Source organism: Hyperolius riggenbachi, chromosome 1 (genome assembly GCF_040937935.1).
Source record: "Hyperolius riggenbachi isolate aHypRig1 chromosome 1, aHypRig1.pri, whole genome shotgun sequence".
NCBI classification, from domain to species: Eukaryota; Metazoa; Chordata; class Amphibia; order Anura; family Hyperoliidae; genus Hyperolius; species Hyperolius riggenbachi.
Window position 1 is genome coordinate 551,672,578 of NC_090646.1, and position 11,682 is coordinate 551,684,259.

General features: G+C 43.1%; 1 protein-coding gene across 1 annotated transcript in view; it reads right to left on the reverse strand.

Annotated features, from left to right (window-relative positions):
- WDR36 (WD repeat domain 36) overlaps positions 1 to 11,326 on the reverse strand; it is a 74,653-nt gene extending 63,327 nt beyond the window's left edge. Inside the window, exons 1-5 of the mRNA XM_068247362.1 lie at positions 11,068 to 11,326; positions 6,929 to 6,956; positions 6,254 to 6,354; positions 2,737 to 2,854; positions 2,506 to 2,638 (exon numbers count right to left, since the gene is read on the reverse strand). Coding sequence (XP_068103463.1) covers positions 2,506 to 2,638; positions 2,737 to 2,854; positions 6,254 to 6,354; positions 6,929 to 6,956; positions 11,068 to 11,226 — 539 coding nt within the window. The 5' untranslated portion in view covers positions 11,227 to 11,326. The remainder of the gene's footprint in view (positions 1 to 2,505; positions 2,639 to 2,736; positions 2,855 to 6,253; positions 6,355 to 6,928; positions 6,957 to 11,067) is intronic.
- Positions 11,327 to 11,682: the final 356 nt, after the last annotated feature.

Below are 11,682 nucleotides of genomic sequence, written 5' to 3' on the forward strand. Positions count from 1 at the left end.
TTTTCGGACTATAAGACATACTTTTTCTCCCCCAAAAGTGTGTGGTCCGAATACTACATTTCAGACATGCACTAGGTGTCCCCCCACATCAGTCATTGCTTCAGGCAAACTAGTGTCTTTCCGGGTTACATGGGATGAGACACGCTGCAGAACCCTCAGCTGCGATTGGCTAAAGCTCCCTGTACCCACACAGCTTGCCTTGCGCCAGTACATCACGTGGGCGGGGTATGTGGAGAGACCGAGCTGTAATGCAGCAGGCAGTCAATCACAACAGCAGTGGGTGTGATTAAATCAGGGACTTCTGAACCGCGCCCATCAGAGAACGTTCCTCCAATGTGTAAGAGCAGGCCTTTACCATGGAGATGGGATGCATGCCTGGCAGCCACAACATCACTGGCATTATACACAGATTGCTGAGAGCTGCTCTCACGTGGGGGCATTAGAGCAGGAGGCGAAGCACAGGGTCTCTTGATGCAAGGCTCTGTGACACGGTAAAGTCAGCGATGGTCTGTCCTGTGCCTGGCAACCCTCCCCCTTTCATTGCGTGTCACAGAAGCAGCACTGAACAGTTGTGTTAGCTGCTTACAATAAAAGCTTCAAGATAGGACAGTGCCTGGCTCCCTCCTTGTATTTACTGCCTAGAAACTTTCAGGCTTGTGAGCATAATTTATGAGGGGACAGCAGCCTGGGCAGATCTGTTTGTTTAACCCTTTGTTTACCTCTTGAAGTGCTGAAGATTCCTTTCTTAGCTGAATGTACACACTACAGTGCATTGCTATAAATGGGCATCAGTATACACCTAGAGATAGAGCACCAGCACCATGTGCTAATGCATAAAAGTGTCACCACCAGCAAAATAATAATATAAATCAGCATAGGCATACTGGGTGGTGGAGAACCATGTATTGCTGCACAGTCGGCATACAAAGTCAATCATTGTGATCACTGGGTAATCTTTTTCTCTAATTTAGGAAGCAGGAGTTAGTGCATCTGGGGGCCCGTGTGGATTACTGTACCGGGGGGGGGGGGGGGGGGGGGGGCAGCAGGGGTTAGAGTAGTTTGGCAGTGTAGCTGATAGAGATAGCTTGGGGGAATGGGGAAGCTCTACAAGATGCCCCTGCGCCATGGACGCACCCAGGTTTAGCCTATATTCTTTACCTCAATATTTGTCCTCTAAACCTAGGTGCGTCTTATGGTCCGGATCATCTTATAGTCCAAAAAATACGGTATCTGTTATGGAAAAGGCCAGGGCAGTTTTCTGAGGGCGGCAGATCTGTGCACCAGAACCCAGCTGATACGAGGTAACAATGCATCTCATTAAACAATGTGTTGGGGCACTCTACAGCCCAATCTACACGATACAATTCTTTATACGATTCGATTACGATTCTATTTGCGATCCGATTAAATCCGACATGTCCGATCAGGATTCGATTCAATTCGATTTGACATTGCAAAACAATGGCAAATCGAATTGAATCGAATCCTGATCGGACATGTCGGATTTAATCGGATCGTAAACAGAATCGTAATCGAATCGTATAAAGAATTGTATCGTGTAGATTGGGCTTTACTTTGAAGCATTAACTTGCTTCTGTGTTTTGTTTTTATGTACACATTTGAACTAAGCTTATGATATAGCAGTAGAGTAACTGTTAAATAGAAATCAAAACTAGACCTTGTGTGTAGAGTACTTGTAGAGAGTGCAGACAGTAACAAATACAGATTGGACCTTAAGCAATCTAACTGTGGGTACATGTAAGATTCTTCCTCTATTACACATTATTCATGTACAATCTGAACCAGGTTTATGGGTGACAGACAACACCTCTCTGTTCAATGTGCACAACATTCTCAGTAGATTCCCTGCAGCTCTGTGGGGAGTGCATATGTAAAATACCACTTATCACAGAATGACATTTACACTTGGGGCGTCCAGGCAGGCGGCGGATGCAGCTTCGTTAGGCCAATTCCTGATAGATTTCATGCTAAAATCTACCGGGAATCCATCTGAGGTGTATGGGAAGCCAACAGATCTCTCTCTGATCAGCTTCAACCAGAGAGAGATCTGTCTATTGATCGATCTACACACTGGTTAATGTGGCCAAAAGATATCAGATTCCTCTCAGATCATAATGAGATAAGAGGGATCTATCTGATCGAATGTACAGATTTTTCAATAGGTTTCAGCACAACATCTATTGGAAGTCTGTGGAAGAGCACAATACCTGAACAGCGCACTACCTGCCAAACCCCCCACATACCCCTGAGGCTACTGTAATATACAGTGTATACTGCAGTTGTCTTGGAGGGAACTGTTGAAAAAACAAATCTGGACTACAGGAAGTCATCTTTACTTTATGATAAGTGTGGGTGAGCATTTGCATCATCCTGCCCTATGCAGCACACAGGAATCTTCCTATTTTGTGCTGCACAGCTCTGACAGTAGAAAATACATTTTCAAATGCAATCATTCTGCAATTGTGTGAATTACTCCTCACTTACTTGGACTTGACATTCCACAGCTGCATTGTCCCCTGCTGGCTTCCCAGAAGAATTTTATTCAAGTAGGTGCTTGGGTGCATAAGTGCGGAAATACCAAAATTTACTTTGTCAAAATTCAGCTGTAAGTATTCCTCTGGAGGTAAAGAACAGACAGAAGGCTTCTCAGTCCACTGTTATATTATTTGTATATACAACGCTCTGCTAGATTCCACATGTGCACTGTCATCTTACCTTCTGACTGCACATCCCAAATGATAACAGTATTACTGGAGTCCACAGATATGACATGATCACCAAATGGGAGCACGAGAAGAATTTCCGCTTCATGTCCGCTGTATGTGTGAACCACCTGGAAAGCCAAGGAAAACCTGGCATAAGTATATGCACAAAAGTGTGACTGTGGGCTCACAGATAAATATACAAACTGGACAGGTGTGACCTAATCTACTATACTTGAGAATTTGTATTTTTTTTTTTTTTATCTTTTTATGGAACGGTCTCAGTCTTTCTCTATCCATCAGGGGGTAAAAGACAGATTACGTAGGAGGATCCATTCTTGCGGATCAGTTTGGACAATAATTGCTAAAAATCACGCATATTTATATTTCTTTATTCTTCTAATATTCAAATTTTTTATTGGAAGATCATCAGTAAGTTACAAAATACAAGAGAACGTTGTATAACAGAGTCAACATGTGAACATTACATCTTATACACAGTGACCATACATTTTTCTATCAGAGACCTCTTGCTATAAACAGTGAGCATTATTATAGGAGTTATTATATATGAGATCTCAGTAATTCTGATGCACGTTTTATATGTTATATACAATTACCAGATTGTCTTTTATAATAAAGTATAAAGGTATGGCACGTATACTTCCTATCGAATCCAATTAGTATTTGTTTTTACATAAACTACTAACATGTATAACCAAAAATTAAAAAAATTGAACCGATGTAACCAATGACTAATTTCTGTGTATTTATCTGGCTGTATAGTAATAGGCTACCCCCTTAAGGGGGAATCCAGCTTTACCTATCTTGGTTGCACCCACACCAACATTCTTCTTTAGTAAGTTTGCCTATCATGTATGTGCAGAGGCGCTATTTGTGACCTTGAGACTATACTGTGTACTCCTATCGGTTTATTGCCTGAGGAAGCGGGAACATACCCGTGAAACGCGTTGCACTGTTTGTTTTTGGAGTATATTAATAAACCTGTTGTCATAAAACTGACGGTATCTTGTCTGCTTCGGTGAGGCGAGTCCACCCCCACCTCCTGAGGGATTTCAAGCCTTTTAGAACCTTTTATCCTGCTGGCGCCTCTGTTCACTCTTACTATATTATGTATGTGACTTAGACCAACTCCAGGACATGTAGTGTCTACAGGGATTGCAGTAATTCTTCAGATTCTCTAATAGATTCCCAATATGCCCATGTTTTTTTGAACACTTCAGATCTGTTAAGGGCTATATGAGCTAGATCGCCCATGTTGGGAAGTAGGTCCATTTCAGAGATCAGTTCCCTGAATGATGGGGTGGGTGTGTTTTCTTCCAGTGGCGGACAATTACACTTTTAGAAGCATTCAAGTTATGTCTCACAATGGATTTTTTGTATTTTTTCATAGGCGAGTCATTTAGATAAAGGAGATAGATTCAGGAGTGAATGGAATACGCCCCTCAACCACAGAAGTGATCAGCTTCTCCACCTTTTTCCAAAACCTCCAATAATTGGACATGACCACAGAATGTGCATAAGTGTGCCCACATCAGTTCCACAGCGCCCAGATTTGGGATCTGCATCTGGAAAGATATGCCTTAGTTTATCTGGTGTCCAATACTAGTTCGTTAAGATTTTGTAATCAATCTCCTGTGTTCTTACTGCTAGAGAGGTTTTATGCACAAATATGCACATCCTGTACGTCTGTCAAGTTCCTATTCATTTCGTTTCCCCATTTTTCTATAAAAGACAATGTTTGTGTCTCCTGTTCTATCAACAGTAAGTGTAGGCTAGACAGCGTTTTCTGTATGGGATCTGTCCCAGTGCACATTGATTCAAAAGTTGTATGTTGTCTCCATGTGCCTGGGTGAATGCCCCTACTATGTAAGGAAAATCTAATTTGAAACATTGACCATCAATTTAACATCAGGTTAGGGTGTTTCTGTCTTATATCTGCATCCGGGTACCAACCTTCTTGGTTTCCAAATTGGGTTAGATTCTCTACTGTGTTCAAACCATCTCCCATATTTATGTTTCTAATACAGCATTTGCTCTATATGTACAATCGTAAATACTTTTTAGAGAATGATAAATAAAAGAACTGCAGGCATTTATATGTACAGTCATGATGGGGCCCTGCAGCTTACCTGCATACCTCTGCAGATGGGTTACACAGAGATCTCCATTAATGTTTTTGTTGATTTAATGATCGTCTCCTGGGACTCCTTTTGGTTTTTAACTGATTTCCATAAGCTGCTTGATTAGATTGACTTACATTTACTGCTATACCATATATACTTGAATAGAGACCAAGATGTTTGGGCCAAAATATGGCCTTTTATATCAGATAACAGTTAATTCGGATCAATGCGTGTGCCCCCTTCAGCCAGTCTGCCACCACTGGTGCTCCGCAAATTACACAGCACAGAGCATCTTCTTTTGCCCCTTCCTTAATCCCCCCCTCCAGTTCCGCTAGGATGCTGCTTATTCCCTCCACCTAGTATACTGAGTATACACAGCGGAAAGTTCATGATAAAGTTTGCTATAGATATCTCTCCTGCATTGCCAATTACTGAGCTTCTCTTCGGCCACCGCTGTCACCCATGTGGCTTCTGGGTACCAACTTTGCAGCCCAAGCTTCCATTCTGGTTATGTGCTCCATTGCTGATATGAGCTTTTTCTCAGTAATGGAAATTAATAAGACACTGCAGCTGGTGTATGGAGAAAACTAGACAGAGGAGGTGGTGATGGCTGAAATGAAGAGTCAGGTGACTGGGAAACAAGGAGACATAGTTAATCCTAAACATTATTCTGTGCATACTCTGAATATAAGGTCATGAAAAATAAGCAGCTGCCTAGAGTGACCAGCAAGGGATACAAAGGATGGATGAAGGAAGACTGTGCTGTGCAGTAGAGGGAGCCACTGGCTACAGATAAACTGGGAATGGGGGCACTCCACGCAGCAATGTACAGTACATGTGAGGAAACACCAGTGGCTCAGGACTGGACTACTAATGAAAGCAAGACAAGACAAATAACATTTATATTGCGCTTTTCTCCTTGCGGACTCAAAGCGCCAGAGCAGAGCAGCAGCCACTAGGGCGCGCTCTATTGGCAGTAGCAGTGTAAGGGAGACTTGTCAAAGGTCTCCTACTGAATTAGTGCTGGCTTACTGAACAGGCAGAGCCGAGATTCGAACCCTGGTCTCCTGTGTCAGAGGCAGAGCCCTTAACCATTACACCATCAGCCAACTGCCACAGTCAACCAGTGTGTTGGCAGGAACTATGGGGGGGGGGGGGAGCGAAGGCCCCTTCAGTTTATATTCAAGTCGACCATTTATCCTATTTTCTCATGAAGTATCGGCTCCTTTAATACTCACCTGGGTTTACATTACAGTTTATATGGTATTTCTTTACATTATGCACCTAGTTATATCTGCACTGCCATTTACCAAACATAGCACTGTGCAAAACACACCAGGACTGTACACCAAAATGGGAATGATTTTGCATCTATTTACAAACCTCTTTGTTCCTTGCAAATGCTTTAAGAAGCTTTCCGTGGGCTGCAAACACTAACATTCGATCTGCAGCAAGACAATTAATATCTTCTGGGAGAGCATTGCCTGAAACAAACAAACAGATGACATAAAAGTCAACAGTAATTAACATGAGACAATGATTAACAGCCTAGAGGTCCTCTTTAAATGCAGGGCTGTGGAGTCGGCACAAAAACCATCCGACTCCTCAGTTTATAAAACCACCCAAAAACCCATAATTGCTCCGACTCCTCGACTCAGACTCCTTAGTCTAATTTTCACAAAGGCTATGGATTTGGTTCACAAATCATCCGACTCCTCAGTTTATTGAAACCACCGACCGACTCCAGGTACCCAAAAATTTCTCCGACTCCACAGCCCTGTTTAAATGGGCAAGGGTTGCCACTCTGCACTAACAGTTTTTAGCTATGTGCAAATTTCTAACCAAACAGCGTGTCTCCCTATATGGGTGTTCACCACATCTGTATTTATCTTTTTGCACAAATGGCAATTAAATATCTTTATGCATTGTATTACATGTGTGGACGGTCAAAACATTTCAGCTGTTGAGTGTTTAATGTTAATTTGTAGCTTGACACTCTGAAAGCAAGACAAAGGAACAACAATAAAATTTGTTACAGTCGTTTTGAAGCTTACTTACTGACAGCAACTTGACCAAGTTTGTTCACCTTAAAAGACAAAAAGAAAAAAAAAAAAAGAGTCATCCTACACAAACAAAACTGTGATGGAATAATAAAAACATCTGAAAACATAACTTCAAATGCATATTAAAAGACAACTGTTAGATGATGTGCAGTGTCTATGTGTTATGCCAAAATAAGCTATATGCATTTCATATCGTTGATAGGTCTCTGTAGCCCATAGCATTAGCTATGAATGTTCCTGTATGGGACCTTGTACATTTGGCATTCACATAATTCTTCAGGCATATACCACAGCAAAGGGAGTTTTCAAAGGCTCACCAGATATTTTATTTATAAATAGAAGATAATAGCTGCGCTTCTGTTTGTGCTTGTGTTTCTTCCAGTATAAAACAATCAACGGGTAAAACAACACCTCCCGTCAATATGAGCGATTAGCGAAAGTCTGGTCGGACACGACCGGCGGTATTTGCGTAGGAGCTGTTTTTATTCCTTCCAGTGAGCAGTATTAGCACTGATAGCGGGAGAACACATCTGTGGACACTGAGCAGGCTGTCAGGTGGTCCCTGGGTGCTCTACCCACCCCAGCTAAGTGCATTACTTTGCTTTAAGTGATCCCTAATCGCTCATATTGAGTTGTCACTATCCCAGGTTGGGAACACTTATTACTGGACCTTTTTACGTTTTTGCTGATTATTTCTGCATGTATATGCATACATTTTAAAAAAAAGCGAACAAAGCCATAAGTAGACTTTTATGCGATGAGGAGTCTCTATTTTTATTATATAAAGCTGGTGATGAACTTGAGTCCCTGAAGGACCGGTCAGGAGATGCCAGAGAGGCTGTGGGGTGGTCAATACCAGGGCTGTGGAGTCGGTCCAAAAATCCACCGACTCCGACTCCTCAGTTTAGGATTCCACCGACTCTGACTCCTCGACTCCGACTCCTCTAATTTGCATATTACAATTTTGTTGATTAAAAGTATGTAACATGAAATTCGTCTCTTAACCTCCTCAGCGGTATGGACGAATATATCCGTCCATCACCGCCGGAGGTCGCCGCTCAGGCCCTGCTGGGCCTATTTTTACAAAATAAAAAGCAGCACACGCAGCCGGCACTTTGCCAGCCGCGTGTGCTGCCTGATCGCCGCCGCTCTGCGGCGATCCGCCGCGAGCAGCGGTGAAAGAGGGTCCCCCCAGCCGCCCGAGCCCTGCGCAGCCAGAACAAAAGTTCCGGCCAGCGCTAAGGGCTGGATCAGAGGCGGCTGACGTCAGGACGTCGGCTGACGTCCATGACGTCACTCCGCTCGTCGCTATGGCGACGATGTAAGCAAAACAAGGAAGGCTGCTCATTGCGGCCTTCCTTGTTTATTCTGGGCGCCGGAGGCGATCGGAAGAACGCGTCCGGAGCGCCCTCTAGTGGGCTTTCATGCAGCCAACTTTCAGTTGGCTGCATGAAAGTTTTTTTTTTTATTTAAAAAAAACCCTCCCGCAGCCTCCCTGGCGATCTTAATAGAACGCCAGGGAGGTTAACTGCCAACGCTTAGGAATTTTACAAGACAACTGAAGTGAGAAGGCTATGTAGACTACTATATTTATTCCCTTTAGACTAAAACTAGTCCTTGTTAAGAGTACTTGTAAAAGGTACAAACCGGAACAAAGAACATCTATCAGGCCCTAGGCAATGTAACTGTGGGTACATGTAAGAATGATGTGCAGGTACTCTGCAGGGGAATGAGGAGATTGTAAACAGACAACACCTCTGTGTTCAATGTGCACAGCATTCTCAGTGGATTCCCTGCAGCTCTGTGGAGAGTGCATATGTAGAGTATAGTACTACTGTGTAACAAAGTAAACCTGAGACAGATGAAATTAAAGTTTTATACATACCTGGGGCTTCCTCCAGCCGCCTTCAGGATAATCAGTCCCTTGTTGTCCTCCTCCACCACCTGGATCTTCTGCTATGAATCCAGGTACTTGAGCCAGTCGGGCGTAGTGCGCATGCACACACTCCGCTGCCAGGAGCATACTACACCTGTGCAGCACTATTGCGCAGGTGCAGAATGTTCCTGGCTGTGGGAGCGGCATGCGGCCGGACAGCGATGACTGGCTGAATTACCAGGACTCATAGCAGAAGATCTGGTGGAGGACAGCGAGGGACGGATTAGTCTGAAGGGGGCTGGAGGAAGCCCCAGGTATGTATAAAACTTTACTTTTCATCCGTCTCAGTTACCCTTTGATTTGTAGTCACCAAACAAAATTTTAACAACATATCAAATTATTTGATTTCATCAGCAAAAGGAGTGCATAAATTTGCATAAATCAGCATCAATGCAGAATTATTTCCATCTCGTTGACCATCTCTATTAGTGACACAGCTACACATCAGGCTTTATTCTTACAGCATAGATGTTATTTAGTATATATATATACACAAGAGATTCCTGTGTACACATCATATATACAGTCACAATCAGATATGTATATCTGACCTTAAAAACACGGGGACTGCTTTATTGAAGCAGCACAAGTAACTAATTTTGATTGGTTTATTTCATTTTTGTGGACTGAGCACAGCTATTGCTGTATATATACTGTATATATACATTATTTTTAATGACTATTATCTGAGAAATAGAACATTTTATCATATTTTCTATTTTAATTACAGTTACAAATTCATTAGGAGTCGGAGCATTTTTCCCCGACTCCGACTCCAGGCACCCAAAATTGCCCGACTCCGACTCCACAGCCCTGGTCAATACCCCAAACGCGACATCGGGCCCTGATGCCGCACCATCCGATGAGTCCCCACCTGACGGGGGGCGTTTTACCCTTTTTTATACTGTAACTGGAAGAAACACAAGCACAAACAGAAGCGCAGCTATTATCTTCTATTTATGTCTATGAGTGGTACACACACTGAATAGCAGCAGCGCTCCACACCTGTTACATGATATAGCACTCTGTAGTGTGTATGTGGTGCTTGTACATGGACTTCTGCACAAAATCTTAACTGACTCACAGTATAATTTCCTTGAGGATTGAGGAGTCCTCTATATGAGTGCAGTTTTCCAACTGTGATTTTATTCTATATTGTGAATTGTGAATATTGAATACAGCAGCACATTATTGGTTATTTGGTGCTTGTACGTGGACTTTTGCATGAAATTTTAAATTGATTTACAGCATAAATTCCTTAAGGGATTGAGTAGTCCCCTATATGAGCACAGTGTTCCAAGTGTGATTTCATTCTAGATATTTTATTTAGCCACATCTCCCCTCACTGTATGATTTCCGCTGATTGCTCGATTGATAATTTCCGACAGGTCCGATGACCCGGGGAATCGAGCAGAAGATAAGGAGTGCCCGCGGGGACGAGCGTGAATCAATCCGGCGGCTAATCGAGCCGCTGGGTCGACTCGTGTATGCCTAGCATAATAGACTACTGACGAAAAGCATACAATGGAAAGGAAGATCGATTGATTGGCCTCATTGGGGGGGTATTGATGTGTGTACTTTTAGTTTAATTTCATGCTATTGTTTTGATTTATAAAAACCAAAATAACAGAGGCTAAACTGTAACTTTGGCCACTTGTCTACTTTACGGGACCAAGCAGGAAACATCATAAGGGAATTCTACTAATGTGCTTGGGTGGATGGCAACCTCCTGAACTGCACTGCTAGGTTTTCAAGAGGTTGTAGTAAACTACGCCCACACTATTTGGCAAATCTTAACGCTTTGTGCTGTAGGAGTGTACTGAGATTGGAGAACAGCTACCCATGAGAATTCCTGATGGGTCCCCTAAAGTAGACTAGTGCAGAACTAGGCTTATAAAATTCAAGTGGCCGGGAACTTGAGCTGTCAGCTAAATTATCAGCTCCCAAATGTAATGTTGTCACAGTTCAGTTTCACACATTTTTAGTAACCCCACATTGAAATAAACACTTTTAGTGAGACACTAAACGACATCTATACAGGTATGGACAATCGGATTTATTTTAACAAGGAACCTGCACAAGGCTGGATGTTGAAAATGAACAGTATGTAGCTGTATAGCATCTTTCCTTTGCCCATAACTCCCGATTTGTGAATAACAGACTCACGCAGTGGAATCGTTTCTCGTGGTTGTACTCACATTATAGGTGAGGAAACTTTTCCCTACCGCAGTTGACAAGTAAAACTCCTTGTGTCTCTTGTGATATCTGACCACGTGGGGGACATGGTTGCTATAGAGGCCCAGGGAGCGGTACCCTGAGAACAGCACGCTGCCCCTGCCTCCCTTCTCCGCTGCCATTGCCCGGCCACTGCAGCTCCCGTATTCACAGAATCAAACACGTGCCTGGCCGTGGGTACACCCGGCTGCGGCTTCACAAGTTCACAACATAGCTCCTGGGGAAAGCTTCCGGGTGACTGCGCAGCACACTTTGTCTTCCTCCTCGCACTTTCCCTGCTCGTCGGTTCCGTGTAGAAGTCTGCTGCCTGCTACTAATGTTTCTTGTAGATTGTGCCGTGTAATGTAATTAAAAATTGATAAACCTGTGCGCCCGAATGCCAGGTCAGGTCTTTTTAGTATATGTTTTGTACATTTAAAATGGTTGTTAGTGATCAACCATTAAAATGACACTCCTAGCTTTTTGAGATAAGAAAAAAGGGGAAAAATTGAATCAAGCCAATGGAGGGCTAGATGAACCTGCTCCTCCTCAGTGTCCACATGCTGCTTGTTGTCCTCTCAGTGTCCCTTTCCTGTTCC